This window comes from Cyprinodon tularosa, unplaced genomic scaffold, assembly GCF_016077235.1.
Source record: "Cyprinodon tularosa strain WSP-4 unplaced genomic scaffold, ASM1607723v1 ctg361, whole genome shotgun sequence".
Lineage (NCBI taxonomy): Eukaryota > Metazoa > Chordata > Actinopteri > Cyprinodontiformes > Cyprinodontidae > Cyprinodon > Cyprinodon tularosa.
Genome location: NW_024039076.1, coordinates 157,856 through 178,141, shown reverse-complemented (window position 1 = coordinate 178,141; position 20,286 = coordinate 157,856). Strand labels below are relative to the sequence as shown.

The following is a 20,286-nucleotide window of genomic DNA, read 5'->3' as shown; positions in this document are numbered from 1 at the left end:
TCAAATTAAGGGTAAATAAACTTAATTTAATAAACTTTTTCTATTTTCCAGCGTAATCTGGACTACTGTTCCATAATTTGTGCAACAGCTACAGAAAATCACCTGAACAAATTACAGGTTGCAAAAAATAAAGCAGCTTAGCTTGTCTTGAACTGTTCTTTCAGAACAAGTATTAGAGACATGCACCATCAGTTACCACGGCTGCTTGTAAGGAGCAAAATGAAATTTTCTCTGATAAAATTCTTTAAAAATGTCATTATTACAAAAGCACCTGAAATTACTTCTAATAGATTGACTTTTTTGGTGACATTCCTAATTATTCCACCTTCCAATCAAGTGAAAGATGTTTTTGGTTACCTGCCTGTCGAACAAACCAAGAGAACATGGTGTTATAGAGCGATGGTGGCGTGGACTATCTGTCAACTATCTGTCAAACTCACCCATCAATGTTAGGGGGCGGTTATCTAACACCTGATTGGTCACCCTGCACATTAAGGCGAAGCAAATCCATTACAGAGACTGTGATCCACAGGTTGTGAACATACTCTGATACAGTAGGTGGCGACTCGGTTCGCGTTAACCCCGCCCCCTAACTTTGATGGGTGAGTTTGACAGATTCTTTTAATGGTTTCGATGCACTGCGACACAGGACCATGAAAAAATTAAATGCACACTGAAATAATTATATATATTTTTTTAATAAAATGAAGACATATTTTATTAAATTAATGACACATTTATATATTTACTTCCTTATTTATTTAATGAATTACACATTTAATTAATTGTTTATCGCTGTATTTATTTATTTAATTGTGGCACTTTTTATCCTCCATAATTTCATCCCTGGAAACACTGCACCTGAATCCTCACTGGTGCCAGAAGAAAATTATTCCTATTTTAATTGAATCTCTAAAGCATTTACTAAGCAGTAGTTTGTGTTTTGGAGGGAAAGTGTCGTACGGTTTTGCAGGGGTTGACTGGGTGGCAGAACCTCCCTGTTCCCTCGAAGCCTGTCAGACACCTGCAGGCAGTCTGTGGAAGAGACGAGCATTTCAGAAGAAAGTGTTTTTCATCTTAGAGCAGGAGCTTTTTCAGCGCAGCAGCGCTTCTTACAATATTTGGGCCAGCTCGGGTGCACTCTGCTGCTTTGTGGCAGCCTCCATTGTTGACCAGACAGCCATCGATTTCTGCAGAAACAAGCAGGGGGTACATTTTCAGGTAACGCATGCCATTCCAGAAACGCATTTTAAGCTTTGGTTTGTGTGAAACCCAAAAGATACTGAAGAATTTCTTTTTCTGCATCTACTTTTTTATTAATTAATCACTTTTAATTCAATTCAGTTTATTTCTATAGCACCAATTTACAACACATGTCATCTCAAGGCACTTTCCAGTTCACCATATCATCCAGTCCAATCTATTGAAAGTTTTCTATCTAAGGGAGACCAGCTGATTGCATCGACTCATGACTCGAAGGCAATCCCTCACACTAAGCATGCTTGTAGCGACAGTGGAGAGGAAAAACTCCCTTTTAACAGGAAGGAATAAATATTATAAATTTATTTTTTACAAAACAAGGTTAATATAAAAAATAAGGGTCTGAAAAGAGCCTAGTTAATTTTTTTTAATGATTGAACATGAATTTACAAAACATTCAGGAGTGCATATAAGTAAAATAACGGGTTATGATTCCTTCAGAATATAAGTTCTGGATTTTTGGTCTACACAAAAGGTCCTTTTTACTCATAAGCTTCAAAATATGACATTTTAATCTTTTCCAATATTACTTTTTAGCTCATTTATAAGGTTATAAATGCGATACTATGTCTGGCAGCAGAATAAGTATGCTTAGTTATGATAAATGGACACTGTATGTCTAGTTTCTTTGATGTTTTTATTTTTAAGATTTTAGATTATTTTGTATGAAAGAGAATTAGGGCAAGGCTAGAGATTTTTTTTCTTCTACTTCTAGAATAAACTCGTAAGATTACGACAATAAACTTTAACGAGAAACAAGTTGTATTTTTTTACAACTCTTACAAGAAGCCCTTTCTTCCCTAAAATGATGAAATCTCGAGCATCATGTGAAGTTATACTTTGGCTATGGTTTGATGAATAAGGAAATCTTTTAGCAGCAGCATCAAACTGGGCAGGATGGGCAGGATTGGTGGAACTGGTCGGCCGCCATCTGCTGGGCGGAGCTCCAAGCTTTCTTTCTGGAAAAGGTTGTTATACGATGACTTCACTCTCGTAATATTACAACTTTATTCTCGTTATGTTAAAACTTTATTCTCGTAATGTTATGACTTTAGTCTCATAATTTTACAACTTTAGTCTCATAATTTTACGACTTTATTCTCGTAATTTTACAACTTTATTATCATAATTTTACGACTTTATTCTCGTAATGTTACGACTTTTTTCTCATAATGTTACAACTTTTTTCTCGTAATTTTATTACTTTATTCTCATAATTTTACAACTTTATTCTCGTAATTTTACGACTTTTTTCTCGTAATGTTAGAACTTTTCTGTCGTAATGTTACAACTTTTTTCTCGTAATTTTATTACTTTATTCTCATAATTTTACAACTTTATTCTCGTAATTTTACGACTTTTTTCTCATAATGTTACAACTTTTTTCTCGTAATTTTACAACTTTATTCTTGTAATTTTACAACTTTATTCTCGCAATTTTACGACTTTATTCTCCCAATTTCACAACTTTATTCTCGTAATTTTACGACTTTTTTCTCATAATGTTACAACTTTTTTCTCGTAATTTTACGACTTTATTCTCGTAATGTTAAGACTTTATTATTGAAATAGGAAAAAAATTATCTCTAGCTTATACTCCGTTGTACTTTTGGGATATTTTTTTTATTGGGAAAATAAAGATGGCTTTAGGTCCATTTATTTTTTTTTATTTTCTAAAGATTTTTTTAGAAAACCCTATTTGGGTAAGAAGGGCCCAAACCTTTATTTAACTTCAAATATCTCCGGCCAGATGGAAAAAGAAACAGGACCATAAACTGACATGGAACCAGCCCAATCACAGATCACTGTATTCCGCAGTAGATACAGCTCAGCAACACTAAACTTTCCTCCGGTAGATTCTGGGTCTCTAATCAAACCTTCAGAAGTGTTTCTGTTCCTTTGGGCATCAGGAGGTCTTTGATTTACCCAGACAGACGACTCCATCACCGGTGTAACCCTCTTTGCAGGTACAGGTTCTCTCACCAGCAGAGACCTTTGTGCAGTTGGCAAACTCCGAGCAGCCACCGTTCCTAATGCTGCACAGATCCAGCTCTGGAAGACAGGACGGGTCAGAACCAGGTTATTTACTGGAACAGACATACGGCAGCAGTCAGGGCTTCTACCTCTGCAGTGGGTTCCGTTTCCATCGTAACCAGCGACACAGACGCAAACGGCAGCTGATCCCTGTGGTCCTGTGACACAGCTGCAGCCAAACACAAACTGTTAATGAAAAGGTGGGATGATACGGTTTGGAAGCAGACCTTTACTGCCTGCTGAAAACACCTTTCTAACAGGAATGTTATACAATGGCCGATTTACAGCAAAGGATCAGACGGGGAAGTCTTCTACATGTGCACATTTAAACTTAAGGAGCAAATTCAAACTAATAATTCAAATAACACAAAACTGAAAAAAGTTATAGCAGAAATGCACTAAATGATGATTTAGTAAAATTAAATAATAATTCTAAAACATAAACTATCCCAGATAAATTAAAGTACAGCTCATCAAAGCTCATGAAGTAAAGCTCAGGAACAGTGAACAAACAGGTGGAGAAATCTGAAGGAACTTCTTCTGTTGCTAAACAACATTTTAGTTCACGAGTTTCTTCAAGATTGTTTACTTGTTGTATTTATTAATATATACATATGCATGTTTACATTGATTCAAAATTGATGTCATGATTTCTATTTGTTCTTTTTTTGGTGTATTATATACTGCATATATATGTACACGCACACACGTATATGATTTTACACGTACAACACATTGACAGAGACACCTACATAAGTGAAATTTGCACAATCAAACATATCTGTGCCTGTAAAGCCGGGCAAACACTGCGATTTTTTTCAATCGTTGCACGTAGCTACACTGTACGAGGAAACCGCACACATTTGGTGTTTTCTCACATAATGTGATCCCGTGACATTAACATGGACCTTAAAAATGGATCTTAAAAAAAGTAAAAGATGTTTTGTTAGGGAAGTAAGAGGAGATGAAACTAAAAGCTTTGCTCTTGGTTTCAACCCAAACCTGTAAATAATGCAGATGCTCAGAGGGCGCACTTTCCTCCAACAACCCAAAGCAAACAGCCTCCTCTATCTGCAGCCAGTAGCTGGACATTGCTCCTTTTTATTTTTAATTAGTGCTGGGCAACAATTAAAAACAAATCTTCCATGAGGGGTTCAAGGAGGAAAGCAGGCCAGCAGCAAAAGAAAGGAAGCCACTCACAGCTGAGTGTGACGTGGGGCTACAGATAGTAAAAAGCGGCCCTAGCCAAATGGTGACCAGGTCCAAAATGCGACAGCAGAAGACGGAACAAGATCAAGGAGGGACCTATATGGCTCCCTTGCTGTCTAAAGGACGTCATGATGACAGATACGTGCCATGGTCATTTATGGACATGATAACCCTGGCTGGAAGGCTGACCCCATTGGCAGATGGTGCTGACAGATGGATAGAAAAGCTGGAAGAAATCACTGGAGGCATCAATCTGGCAGCTGGAGACATCAAGGCTCTGCCAATTAAAACAGCAGGACACTCAGTAGCCAGAGAGGTGTTTGACGAAGCCCAGCTTCCAAGGGTCATGACCTCACACCAGTATGACAAGATACCATTCAACCAGATAAGACCCAAGGTGTGGGCAGCCCTAAGGAACAAATACCCCACCTGCAGTGATCCAACTAAGCTGAGACAAGAATGCCTAAAGGATGATGAAAGCCCCGCCCAGTTTCTGCACAGGTTCCAACAGAAATGGAAAACAGAGACAAACTGCACGGAGTTGTGGGGCTCATGAAGATGGACTGGCCTCTGTTCTCTGAGCATGTTATTCACTATGTAAACATGCATCGGGCTGAGAAACGGGCCTTTGAGGACCAAAGCAAGATGCTGGCCACCAAGCTAACCCAGTTGCAGATTGGGGAATTGTCCAAAGCAAAGAAAGAGAAAGAGAAGCCCAAGCATCAAGCTGCACTGACTGTGGTGGCCACACCCCCAACCGAGGGAGCACCAACAGGGGAGGCAGTGGTACAAGCACCAGTAGTGTCTCCTGTTATTCCTCCACCCACACAGCAGATGCAGTATCCAGCAGCGCCACCTGTGGGAGGTGCCCTGCCACAGCTGACCCAACCTCAACCAGTCCCTCCTATTCATGTGCATCTAAACCAAGGAGGAGGTCCCCAACAAGCAACGTTCGGAAGGGGACGAGGGGGGCCACCCATGTGGGGAAGATGGAGGGGCCCACAAGGAGCCCCAAGAAGGCCCCCTCAAGGCCAATACCAGCAGATGCCACAGGCAGGTCCAGACATGGGACAACAGCGAGTGAGAATGCAATGCTGGGGATGTGGACAAGTTGGACACATGCAAAGAGACTGCCCCACTAACCCATGGATGGGACCCCAGCCCCCTACTGCTGGACCAGCCACCTATGGAACGGGACAAGACACGTACTGGCTATAGGGGTGCCCAGAGAAACCTGATGGAGAGGCCATTCTACCTGTATTAACCCAACGTCCACAAACAGAACCCACCATTGATGTCATAATATATGACAGCCATCATCGCTTTATGATTGATACAGGAGCGGCTTACTCCTGTATAGGAAAAAGTGGAATTGGCCTGCCTCTCTCAGCATCAAAGATTCGAACAGTAGGTTTCTCTGGGAAGACCCAAATAATACCCATGACTAAGCCAGTTCCCATGATCATAGGTGAAAAGACTGTGTATGCACCACTACTTTACCAAGAAGATACGCCCATAAATCTGCTGGGTAGAGATGTGCTGTGCCAGCTCAATGCAAAAATTAAATGTACCCCTAATGGAATTTCTTTTGAAGCAACAGACAAGAATGAAGCCTACATGATGCCAATGGGCCTGCAAATGACCCCCCAGATAACAAGCCATGAGCCAGAAGACCAAGTATTTTGGCTGAAACTCACATCACCAACCTCCTTCCTCCAACTAGAGTGGGAAACATGGAGACCCCTGATAATGAATCACTATGAGAAATCTAAAGAACCTTTTCTTCCTCTCCATTGTACCATGTTTTATGACAAAGGCAAAACACATGAAGACTACGAGAAAAGCTGGGATGAAGACAAAAATAACAAAACAACTGTCATCCAGTATGCTGACATAGTGGTTGGACCACAAGGAGCTGCAGCTGTTGTCACATTTCCTGATAAAGATGTAGCAGAATGGTTCCAGGTTACCAACTCAGCACCACATGTCACATTACTGATTGCAGACGAGTATGAGTCACATGATCTAGGACCCATGGTTCAAAAAGCCAAGCAAGTCACCGAATGGATTGCTACAGCATGGGACTGCATTAGCATGTCAAAAGATGGACTGTTTTTCAAGATCTCATATTCACAAGCTGATGAAGTAATTGCAGAACACATTAAAGTTCCTGGGAAAAGACAAATGGCAGTGGCGGCAGAACATGAATCCCTATTAGAACAAGTCCCAGAGCAGGTATGGTCTAAAAGTAAGACAGATGTAGGATTAGTAAAATCAGCAGACCCCATCAAATTCACCATTAAACCAAATGCTAAATTGCCCTCCCAAAGACAGTACCCACTTAAACGAGAGGCAGTAGAAGGAATACAGCCTAACAGCAGGAGTTCTTAAACCAACAGTAAGCCCCTGTAACACCCCAATTTTTCCCATCAGAAAGCCCAACAGTAATGACTATAGATTAGTCCATGATCTAAGATTGATTAATGCTATTGTAGCAGAAGAAATACCAGTAGTACCCGACCCACACACACTACTGAGTAATATACCTCCAGGTACCAAATGGTTTACTGTGATTGATCTGTGTTCAGCATTTTTCAGTGTACCGGTCCATCCAGATTCCCAGTATTTATTTGCATTTACGTACAAAGGCCAACAATATACATATTCGCGATTACCACTGGGTTTCGTACACTCACCATAAATTTTCAATCGTGTACTGGCAAATGACTTAAATCACCTTGACATACCATCTACAATGTTGATGTATGTTGATGATATTCTGATTTGTTCTGTTTCTAAAGAGCAGAGTGAGAGACACTGCAGTGTCTCTCACACTACAGTGTTGACTGCTTTGGCAGAAGGAGGACACAAAGTAAGTAAACAAAAATTGCAATTCTGCCAGCAAACAGTGGAGTATCTCGGCAGGCAACTTAGTGGGGACAAGAGGTGTATTGCACCGTCCCAACTGGAAGCCATAACCCAAATGCCCAAACCTCAGACTGTTGGTCACATGTTGTCTTTCCTTGGCATGGCAAGTTACAGCAGACCGTGGGTGTGTGATTATGCCATCAAAACGGCTCCACTGAGAGCAATGATTAAAGCCGCAGGTCAAGGACACCAGTCGGCTCAATTACAATGGACAGATGAGGCAGAGGGTGCGTTCCAGCTGCTGAAACAAGATCTCCAAACTGCTCCTGCTCTGGCCAATCCAGATTATGGCAAACCATTCCATCTCTATGTGGCTGAGCGACAAGGGTATGCATGTGCAGTATTGATGCAAGACACCCCAACAGGTAAACAGCCAATTTCTTATTACAGCACAAAATTAGATGGTGTCGAAGAAGGTTTGCCTCCCTGCTACCAGGGTTTGGCAGCAGCAGCCTTCGCCTACAAAAAGGCCTCAGTTATTACTATGGGCCACCCTGTTATTCTGTACACATCACATCAATTACATGCACTGCTCACCAGCCCACGCTTTGTGATAACCCAAGCTCGTCGAACAGGTTATGAAGTTCTGCTTTCAGGACCTGTTTTAACAATACAACGTTGTACCACCATTAACCAAGCCACAAGAATGGTATTGCCCACAGAAGGTGAGCCCCATGATTGTCTCCAGGAGACGGACACCTTCATGAAGGTAAGGGAGGACTTATACAATCATCCAATCCCATCTGATCTGACGCTGTTCGTAGACGGATCATGCGTCAGAGGTGACACAGGGAATAGAGCTGGATATGGAATAGTCCAACTTAACCCCGATGGGACCTTTACCAAGGTACAATCAATGAGTCTAGATCAACCTTGCTCTGCCCAATTGGCAGAGATAAAAGCATTAACAGCTGCATGTAAATTGGCTACTGGTAGAAGAGTGACAATCTATACTGACAGTGCATATGGATATGGGGTATGCCATATAAACGCTAGCATCTGGAAACAACGAGGGTTTGTTAGAACAGATGGCACCCCAGTGACACATGGGCAAGCTGTAGTGGAGCTAATAAAAGCTATGCAACTTCCATCTGCGTTAGCTATTGTAAAATGTGCTGCTCATCAAACAGCAAAAACACCTATTGCCATTGGAAATACTTAGCAGATGAGGCAGCTAAAGAAGCCACAGGTTCAGCAGTACAGGGACCAATGGTTCATGTAGCTGAGTGTGAACCCATTACTAATTTGGCCTCCTTAATAGAAGCCCAAAATAACGTATCTGAAGCAGAAAAACGCCTGTGGGTACAAAGGGGGGCGGCTCGGTTAACACACCCCCACGATGGATTGTGGCGTAGTTCTCGAGGACATTTTGTACTACCTTTGTCCTTATTACCGACAGCCATTAAAATAATGCATGGACCTGATCATTGTTCACGAGCCCAAGTTGTTCAAAAGTTACAGGCAGTTTGGTGGTCACCTTATATGACACCTATGGTAGACAGAGAACTGGCCTTATGTCCACATTGACCTAAATACAATGTGCGTAAAATGTTTACTCAACCCTTAGCACATATCCCTATGCCAGACGGTCCGTTCCGCCATCTGATGATGGATTACGTAGACATGATAACTCGGGTTCAGGGAAAGAGGTATATGTTGGTGGTTGTTTGTAGGTTTAGCAGATGGGTAGAAGCATGTCCCACTGCTCATAATGACCACAAAGCAGCAGCACGGTTTTTGTGTAAAGAAGTTTTTCCCAGATTTGGCATGCCTGACACAATATCATCTGATAACGGACCACATTTTGTTTCACAGGTGATCCAGCAAATGTTTAAACTGTTGTGCATAAAACAAAAGTTTGGTTGTGTGTATCATCCCCAGTCACAGGGATCCGTGGAATGAGCTAACGGGATCCTGAAATCGAAGATCGCTAAGATAATAGCTGACAGCAACAACCGTTTGACTTGGGTGGACGCCTTGCCTGTTGCATTAATGGAAATGCGTTCTCAAACTAACTGCATAACCATCTCACTCCTCATGAAATGCTTACAGGTCGACCAATGCCTCTCCCAGAGGTTCGAGGACCCCAGCTGGCAGAGATTTCCCTAGCACAGCTTGAGCGTGAAATGGGGGACTACCTCAGGTCCTTAACCCGCATTCACAGGCTTATATTTCAACAGGTGAAAACAGCTCACAGCCGAGACGAGACACACATTCCAGTGGACGTCAGGGACGTTCAAGTGGGTGACAGTGTGTTCATACGAGTCTTTAGACGTCAGTGGAACGAGCCTCGTAGGGAAGGCCCCTTTAAAGTTGTGCTTACCACTCCCACTGCCCTGAAAGTCGAAGGTAAGCCCTTCTGGTTTCACAAAAACCACTGCACCAGGCATCGGCCTCCAGACCCACCTGGACTCGATCCAGGACCGACGGGCTCTGCGCATGCTGACAGGGCAGCAACAAGTCTCCCTCCGCAGCACCCCTCTACTAGCTCACAAACTTTAGATGTTGCACCGGTGTCGGGCACTGATGCATCCCCACTCCCCTCAACGTCAGGCGTCCAAAGACGTTCGGCCCGCTTGGCAGCTCGCCAATCGCCAGGGTCAGGGGACTCTGAGGATGACAGTGTTCATTCTTATGCTTCCCATCCACCTTCTGATTCTGGTGGCAATGATGATGATCCTTCTGCCACTCAGACTTCTTCTGGGTCTCACCCAGATCCATCTGTCGTTCAGGCACTGGACGAACTTCTTTCTTCTGGCCCATCAGATGCTGGTGGAGTCCTGTCCCCTTCATATCCCTCACCTGCACCTTCCCCTCTCATCCCCTCCCTTTCCCCTTCCTCCTCCGAAGCGAGTGGGCCGCCGATCCACTCGGTCCCGCCCGCTCCAGCGGCGTCTGGGCATCTCCCGTATGCGCCTTCTTCAGACTTTGATTAACTTTCTTGTTGTGTTAACCCTTTGTGGGTTAACAAGGGGGGATCTTATGAAAATTAATACTAACAGTCAGCGGCGTAGGAAGCGGGGGGGACGGGGGGGACATGTCCCCCCCAATATAAAAGCCAGGTGGATATGTCCCCCCCAAAAAATTGTACCGCAAAATATTAGATTTTGACAATTTTTTAACTATCGTGCTTTTATTTTGAAGGCGCAGCATAGCGTTACGTCACTGTACTCCCCCTCCCCTCTGTGAACTGTTGAGTGTTTGAGCACTCAGAGGGAAACAGCGATACAGAAAGTCAGAAACTTGTGAATGAGGTAAAATGGTCTGTCGGGAATGCTGCTATGAATATTGCTTATTTATAACGTCTTGTTGTCAGTTCACTTTCATATATAGAAACTGAATCTTTTTGGTTTAGGCATCTTAGTCTTGTAGGAAGAGGATTAGGGCCACTGAAAAAATGTAACTGATTTTTAATTTTTTTTAGTTTAACATGGGGGAAAAAGTTAGAATTCTGACTTTTCTCAGAATTCTGACTTTAATCTCAGAATTCTGACTTTTTTCTCAGATTTCTGACTTTAATCTCAGAATTCAGACTTTTTTCTCAGAAATCTGACAGATGATTAATGTTTCTGATCAATTTACAGTTTTTTTTGGTGGTGGGGGGGGGCGGGGTAACTATACAGATATATAAAAACAAGAAGGTCTAACTACACAAGCACACAATTTCAAATCTGCTGAGCTTGCTGTGCAAGAAAATGTAAAATATACGTATAAAGAAATATAACAGGAAGTACTGCTAAAACAAACTAAATGTTAAATAATGTAGATATTGGTTTAAAAAATTCTTCAGATTTGGAAATTTGGAAGGAATACATAATTCTGAAATTAATCAACAAATCTGGTTAAAAAAAATAAATAAATAAAAAATAAAAGTTGCACTTTTTTACTTGAGGAATTTGTTGAATAACTTCATAATTATGAGTTTAACTAGTTGGAGGTAATGCTACACTTCTCTGCTTCCTGTCCTGCTCATAAAAGGTAAACATTATAAACCCGCCATTAATTTTCTACACTATTTGGAAAACACAACACAAATGTAATATAACAAAAGTATGTTTAACAACAAACATGTTAGCATCAAGTCATAGCCATGTCTCTTTTAGAGACTAGATCTCTTGTTTTAATGACCTTCTGCTCCTCCATTAATGAGGGGACCCCTCGGGCACGTAAAAAGTTGCCTAATTCTGTCATTTTCCACCAATGTGTCACTGGCCCTCTCAAACAACTCACATCTTTGTCAGTGAAGCTGAGTGCTCCACATCTCTGCCTTCATGGTGCCCATCTACATTAAGATCCAAAATTCTGAGAAAAAAAGTCAGAATTCTGAGGGAAAAAAAGTCTTAATTCTGAAAATAAAAGTCAGAATTCTGACTTTTTTCCCGTATTAAACTGAAATAAAATGTAAAAATCACTTAACTTTTTTTTTTCCAGTGGCCCTAATCCTCTTCCGTAGTCTTGGGCTGATCACTCATCCAATATTTAACTGCTAACTTTCTCTAGAAGTTTGCCACGCTAGCCAAAATGTTTTTTTTATATATTTTTTTTTTATATCTCATTTCAGTACAATGCCACCACCAACTAAAAGGCTGAAACAGCAGCAGGACTTACTCATATTTTTTTAAAAGAGAAACGTCAGTGTGAGTAACAGTCACCTAACACAACTTGTGTTGAAATTAGCCCGGTCTGGGCGTGCGTTTTACGAGGATTTTTTATTTTTTGCATGGTTTTGATTCGCCGAAATGGACAGATGTTATACCTGCCGCGCTCCTGATCGTTAGTTAACCACAGGGAGAATTAATTCTAATTCTTAGCAGCGGCGGCCGCATTGGTCGTGCAGTGGACTGCTGCACAACCACTAATTAACCAACTAATTAACTTCTGCATCTTTATTTCCTCAAATAAACTGCTGGCTCCTCTTTTTAGACTATAAACAGATTAACACAACATTGACAACTCTGTAGTTTTCTCTGTTCTGTACTGCAAATTGGAATTAAAGGCACCATTTCTACCAAAGGTCTGGACAGACTGGCCACCTGTCTAGGGTGGACCCCGCACCAGCACCTCCCGACCCCACTAAGGGACAGGGTGTACAGAAAATGGAAGGATGGATGGATTTCTACCAAAGGTTGATAATGCGTTTTTGAACCAGATGCTTCAAAGCGCCCTGTCCATAATTCTTCAACACACTGTCAGCTCCCTCTGTCAGTCAACCTATATAAATTCATTTTTGACCATTATTGCAAGTTTGACAAAATAAAACATATCAAACTTTGCACTTGTGTGGCCTACTGAATTGTTTTGATTTTCTAGTGCGTATGCGGACACTAAATATGCCAAGGGCTGAAGCCCTTGAAAGACATCTCCCTTTGCTTAATAAAAGACTCCAGTCATTTTATTTGGTGATATGCTCACATCTTATGAACAAATGCATTATGTTAATTTTAAATGCATTATTTTTGCAAACACATTTATAAAGGAATAAAGTAAAAGATTAAATAGCCTTTTTTTAAGTAGCGTACTTAAGATATGTTTCTGTTGAATATTTACGAATCTCAGATTTTCGACATGTGTCCCCCCCAATTGTAAACACATTCCTACGCCCTTGCTAACAGTGCACACACACATTTAATGTGTCACACTATGGGTAATGCGTCACTAGCAATGGTAACACTAGCTACTAACCGAGGGGTAATCAATAATAATGATGGAGAAAATTTATCACTAATGCATGTGCAAATCAAAGGATATGATTATGTAATGTCTGAAGAAATTTTAGGTAACTCAATGGGGAAACATTGGCTTGGAGTTCCACAAAGCATGGACTGCCGTGAGGATGGGATGGTGATCATTGAGGTAAGATGCAAAATGAACATATGCCAAAACACATTAACAGAGCAGGTAATGACGGTAGGGAAAGCGCATAGAATGGTAAAATTGGTAAACAAAAGGCAGAAAAGAGATCTAGACAAATTAAAGACTGCACACTGGGAGACCAATATGTTCCAACAATGGATTCAGTACTCTGTCCAGGCAATGTTCAAAGCCAAAAAGCGCCCTAAAGATGATTGTATAGCCTGCTATAATGCTAAAAAATTACCAGCCCTTCAGATTATTCCCGGAAGTAAAATAGGCGACTGCCCAGATGTAACGGAGTGCTTTGCCCACTGTGCCATGCAGATGGCCAGAGGTCTTGCATCATTATCAAAAGACCACACGATATGCCCCAGAGCGCTGAACTTCTCAATAAATGATGTAATGAGCACTTTCTCTCTTCCACCAGTAGTACAAAAACCGGCTGAACTGATTTTTCCGTTTTGTATAGCCCGAGGGAAAGAACTGGAAACAGTGACTAATAGATCCTCTAGACAGATGTGGACAACGGATAGACTGGTTACATGTAGTAATAGGACATGGTACCCACCAACAGCAGAAGGGAACCTCACCTACCACATTAAGTTTTGTCAAACGAGTCCCAATGCCACCGTACGCTGTGAACAAGTAGTACCAGATGGGGGACATGTCATCTATGAGTTCCAACCTTCAAGTGTATCTCAGTATCGAATACTGAGCCTGGCGAGGGGATCTGTCCCCTTAGGTGACATTTTTTGGATGTGCCATAATGAGACACAAATGTTGGCCACATTACCCCCTCAGTGGGAAGGCATCTGTGCACCAGTAATGCTGACAGGACAACTCAAGTTAATAGTAAATAACCTAATAAGTACAAATGTAACATCTAATGAGATACCCAACCGCGCTAAAAGAAGTACTTCCCCTAAACATGAGTGGAAGAAATCAGATGAGGTATATATTTCTTGGGATCAGATCCCATATGGAGTACCTAAAGACCAGGTTGCCATAGGGGAGTGATTGGATAGAAAGCGGAAGAGTGGCTGGTGCGGTGCCAATTTGGGGAACTATTGCCAATGCGCAGTACATAGCTCGAAATAGTAGATGGGTGAATCTCCTATGGTATAATCAACAAAGATTTATAAACTTTACAATAAACGGCCTGGATTTGGTAAAGGAACAATTGCATGCAACTTCACTAATGGTTCTACAACATAGGTTCGTGCTAGAATCCCGCATGGCTGGAGACCAAGGAATATGTGATTATATAGGGGAAGATTGTTGTACTTTAATCCCCATGCACACAGATGTAAATGGTAGCCTCACAGGAGTCCTACAGGAAATGAAACGAATGAGGGATGAACATGTGCTGCAGTCTAATTGGAACACCCAGCTGAAGGGATTCTGGGATTGGTTTCACAAACTTGGAAGGGGAAAATATCTTGAGGCAGCAGGAATGATTTTAGGGGCAGTAATACTGATTATATTGATAGTTGTGTGTTGCATCATACCCCTTGTTCGGGGACTGGTCTCAAGACTTGTTGTAAGTGTAACTGGTCAGTTCCCAGTTGTAGAGATACAATTGGACCAAGAGATATAAAACATAACCATGATCACCTTCCACCCTCACCAGGTACGTGCATTTCTTTAATAACAACAGTATATATATATAGATATTTTGCATAACAATGACATATACTTACTCATGTAGATATGGCAACTTGCATGCTGAATAATCCATAGATATAAGAGATAATATGCCTTCAGATGATGCCTAAATTTGCCATACTATGTCCCCACAGGTAGATTATTGAACATGGCAGAGGCTAGTTATGATGAATATGAAGAAAACCAAATGAATTTACGAGCTGCACTGGCGTCGTTAGGCCCATCACTAGGGGTAGGATGCCCATATCTTCCTCCCAGGCACCTACTAGATCCTGCAGAGGGGCCAAGCAGTGCACCTTCGGGTTGGAGCAAACCTATGATGACACCCAGCAGGCAGCCTGAGGATCAACCGATGATGACACCCAGCAGGCAGCCTGATGATCAACCACCATTACCTACTGGGAAGCCACTGTCCATCTCGTCATCACCGGGGAACCTCAGTATCGATTTCGGCCCAACCAGCACCCCTGCCAGTCCTGAGAATTCCGAGGATCGACGACCACCGTCACCCCACCAATATAATTATCCGCCACCACCCATTCCAGGCGTACTGGCTATGTTCATGGTCATAGCAGATGACATAAAGCTTGATCTTGCCGAAGCTCATCATGTTGCAAAGTTCTTGGCTCATCCGCTGGAGTCCTATGATACCAACGCTGACCTTAAGCCTGAAATCACCTCTATGACCACAGCAGTTTATGCCCAATTCATGAAGGGTCTGGCGCACCCCGAGTCACGTCGGTCCTTTGAACGGATGCGCCGCACCCTGTACAAACGCAAAGTAAAGGCTGGGAATCGGCAGCTGACCCGAGACAATCTGGAACTGAGGCAGCAACTTCGGGATGCACAGCAGACCATTATCAACCTACAAGAGCAGGTGGTGCAACTTCGAGATGCACAGCAGACCATTATCGACCTACAAGAGCAGGTGATGCAGCTGACCGCTGATCTGCAGCATATGGCTCCCTATACCCAGGGGGGCCCGAACGGAGGGCAGGATTATGGACAGAATTATGGAGGCTATTATTATTATTAATATATCAACTTCAACGCCATAACTGGATATAAGGACAATGCTGATTATTGATGATTATGCATACCTTTGTTAAACATATTGGTAGGATTGTATACTTTATGTGACAGTACAATTACTGTGCAGGAGAGTGCCACATGGTTACTCCTATGTTGGTTGTAATGACGGTCCTTTGACCACTAGAAGATGTGTTTGCCTGGCATAGTCCGGGCCTGATGAAGCTTTTTGTTTGTGTTTGTGTATGTATGGGTGTGAAATACCACCAATGTAGGGGATAAATGCAGGGACCTCGTAACACAAGATGCTGCTTGGGCATTGGTATTTGCCTCTGCTGAGAAAACAGAATTAGAAAATCTTGCTACAAAAAAAGTAAGCAACGAGGACGGGTCCTCTTAAGGGAGCCTAGAGGGGGATCGCTCTTTGTTTTTGTATATTCTGTTTTCTGCATTTTATTAGTTTAATATTTACTCAGACACCACCACATCTTATATTACTCACTTCTACTAAATGGTGTGTGTTTAATCTCACGTTTGGTTTAGTGTGCACAATATATATATATAAACTTTTGTCACTTGGGTGAGTTCCCATTTAAGGTGTTTTAGATTAGTCATCACCTGCATAATCACGTAATTGATCCTTTTAGGATCAAAGGGGGGAATGTTGTGTATTAATCTGCACTAATCATAAGATAAAATAAAGTTAATGTTTTATAAGTTTAAAGTTGTTTTCCCAAATACTGTTATAAGAGCAATTCAAGGCCAAAAAGGAAAAGGAAAAAACAGAGCAATGAATGGAGCCATTCAAGGCCAGTGAGGAGAAAAGCAGAGCAGTGAGTATGTGTAACTATTGCACCTGGCCCCAATAGGAGTGAAGTCTGCAGGACAACGCAGGGTTGAGGCCCCTTAGTGATAAGAAAGCACACTCAATAAAAATGAAATATTTGACATCTCAAGGTTGCCCAGCTCAGCAAAATTTGGCCATACAAAAAGGGTTGTTATTTTCAAGGCACACGGAGCGGTAATGGTCCCAGAAAGGGTGATGCTTTGACTAAGATATGAGGGGGGAGCAGTAGGCCAGACTGACATGGCTTGAAGCAAGGGAAAGATGTGTTCTGACATGTTTGTGACTAAACCGTCATAAGTTTCTGATTTGAATGCACCAGATGTTTTCATGGCCTGAGAGATTGCTCTCACAAGAATGAGATGTGTCTATGAATGTCACCGTGTTTTGCAGATAAATATCAATGTGACCTTTACCAAAGACTGAAATATGTTCTGAAGGGGGTTTTCCACCGATAAGAAATGTATAAAAGGGAGCTGTGTTCACCATTTGTTCAGCTTCGGCTCACCGGTGACCAGCTCAGTGTGAATGTGTTGTGTTTAGCAATAAACACACTGGACCCGGACTCAGCTGCCTCTGCCTAAATTTTTTGATCTTTGTTTGAGACTTTTTTTGCTTTTTAAGAACTTTGAATTTTTATAAAACTTAGCTTCAATTTTAAGTCATCAAGAAGAGAATTATAGACGACAAATCACATTCAATCTTTGAATTAAATTGATAAAAAAAAATTACTTTGGATATAATTAAATAGGTGATTTAAAAGTGTATAGAACAAACAAAGTACAGCGTACTTCTTTAAAAAAACAAAGTTTACCTTTGGTATTGTTACAGCCAGCCGGATGACAGCTCACTACCCTGCAACTCCCAGCAAAATCCCCTCAATGGACCCAACATATTTTTTTCACTCTGACTCCACCCTTTCACTGAATTACAGGGTCTGACCAGGAGATGATGCTTCTCTATAGATCTTAATCTCCACAAATCATAACAAAAAGAACAATTTAGTTCAAAGATGTTTAAAAAGGAATTGTAGGGGACCAGCCAAGTATATCGCCAGCAGCAGATGGCAAACTCCAAGCAGCTTTTCTAACTCACTGCATATTTCTTTCCGTAAAAATTCAAAAAATATCCACTGGACTTGGTTTTCAAGATTTGAAGACGTTTCGCCACCTCTCCAGGAACAAACAATTCAACATAAAATACAATTCAATCATAGACATGATCCCTTCCAGATATCACCAAACCCCCCACCCCATCACAGAGGAACGAGGGACTTACCCGCTCCAGCCGGTGAACAATACCTCCTTAACGACCAACCCTTAACAATCATAGACAGGTTTCAGGTATTACAGGAGACAATCCCCCCCTTAATGACAATCCCCCCTTTAACGACCGACCCCTAGAATCATAGACAGTTTCAGATATTACAGGCTAACGATGGAACTAACGACCCATTCATCGGTTTATATTGCATGTTTCCAAGCGATACAAGGCGTTGTCTATATAAGACTCAAACTCACTGCGGATCCAGACATTTGAATTGAGAAAGCTTCCTGGAGAGGTGGCGAAACGTCTTCAAATGTTGAAAACCAAGTCCAGTGGATATTTTTTGAATTTTTACGGAAGGACTATGACCTGGATGACTGAGAACCTTCATCAGCATATTGCATATTTCTTCAAATTATTTCAATTAATTTGAAGTATTTTTCATATTTTTAAAGATTTTTTTTTGTCTGTAATTGGTCTGATTTGTCTGCATTTCTGGGTGTTGGAGCAAAAATACATCAGACTTAAGTGACTCTGTGTTTACAGACTGATCTACACATTTGCAAATCTTAACACACATTTGTAGATCTGAATAGAGATTGGTGGATTTTCTACACATTTACAAATCAATTAATTTGTATATTAATTTTGCAGCAATATTGCTCCCAAAGCCAAGGGTGTTAGGAATCCAGTTTGTGTGGTCTGTTTTTGTGTTTCCTTTCCTCCTCCACCAGGTGGTGCCCCGTCCTCATTGGGTCTCCCTGCACACCTGCAGCTCATTGGCAATGAGGTAGTGGCAGTCAGCAGCTTAAGGGCACTCCACAGGTAATGAGGCAGAGTGTTTGCCAATACAGGGTACTCTAGCCAAGCTGAGTTTTGCTGAGTCAAACTGAGTTTTTGTCAACCAGAGTCTTAACTTTGTTTTTGTCTTTGCCTCTCGGCAGGAAGTCATCCTGCTAACTGGATTTTTTCTGACCTTCTCTCTCTGGAGGGATCAATTGAGCTTCTAATTGAGCTGAGATTCCAAACAGGAGGTTTGGATCCATTTTCCCCAAGAAGTCGTTTTAGCTTCACACTGAGCAAAGGTTTCATCTGCACCACAGCCCGTTCAAGTACCGCAGGAAATCTGAGTGGCAGTCAGCTTCTCCATTTACCAAGGAACAACCGCAGTCTGAGTAAACCCTGTCCGCCTAACACCAAACAAGACATCACTGGAACATCCCACACAGACTGGATTCCATAAAGGACACCTTTTTCTGGAGAAGTGAGTCTGCAGCCTATTCCTCCAATTCAAGCCAAAGAATCTAATTTCCCACTGAGCCTGAACTAACAGCAGTGTCTTCCCCTCACCTTCCAGTTCCGGTTTGACAGTGTTCTGAGAAGCACTGGATTCATCACTATATTCTTAATAAACCTGTTAAAATTTTCCCTGGTCTATCTGTTTTGGTCTTTTGCATTTTAGGTCAGACTTTTAATTAAATCATGACAAAGGGTCCATCAGGGAAAGTGGGGAAAATTTGAAAGGTTACTACTGTATATGTAATTATGAGGCACTAAAGAAGCTTTATGGGGCTATACAATAATTATCAGCATTAAACAGCAGCTGTGTTAACACAATAATGTGTAGAACTATTTTTTAATAGTTGAACAAAGTAATATAATTTTAAGAAAAATGGTGATTTAAATGAAATACAAACTGTATGAAAATCTTTTCTGTGAAACTTAACTTGATGCCTTTTTGATGCAGAAGTTTTAAGTTTAAAATAGTTTCACATGTTCTGTATTGTAACATATTTTGCACAGTTTGGTTTTGTATGAAAGCTTTGGAAGTATCTAACTTGGACACCGAGTATGAAGCCCAACTGGAACCTCCATGTCTGTCAGGAGAGATGCTGCTCTGCTTTCTCTCAATGTTTTTAAAGGTTTATTATAGTCCTTTCTTTAAAACGTTGAGATTAGGTCTATTACCTGTATAAATATATTTTTGGGACTCTATCAGCTTTATGCAAATGAGATGAAGCCATCTGAGTCCCCATACAATCAATGTTTACACTCTTTAAAAACATGAAAATGGCTGCATACAGATGCAGACTGGTACAATGTGCATCTGTATGCAGATTGAGTCAGACCCAGAGGCATAGGGAGTAGAGCCTCATGAACAACAACCAGGGATGGAGTAAGCAGTGTCTGAATGGTTA

At 41.5% G+C, this 20,286-nt stretch overlaps 1 protein-coding gene across 1 annotated transcript in view; it reads right to left on the bottom strand.

Annotated features, from left to right (window-relative positions):
• The window catches only part of stab1 (stabilin 1), a 180,894-nt gene that overhangs the window by 69,423 nt on the left and 91,185 nt on the right, over positions 1-20,286 (bottom strand). Inside the window, exons 41-44 of the mRNA XM_038295866.1 lie at positions 3,384-3,463; positions 3,187-3,312; positions 1,117-1,190; positions 964-1,035 (exon numbers count right to left, since the gene is read on the bottom strand). Of these exons, the coding sequence (XP_038151794.1) occupies positions 964-1,035; positions 1,117-1,190; positions 3,187-3,312; positions 3,384-3,463 (352 nt within the window). The remainder of the gene's footprint in view (positions 1-963; positions 1,036-1,116; positions 1,191-3,186; positions 3,313-3,383; positions 3,464-20,286) is intronic.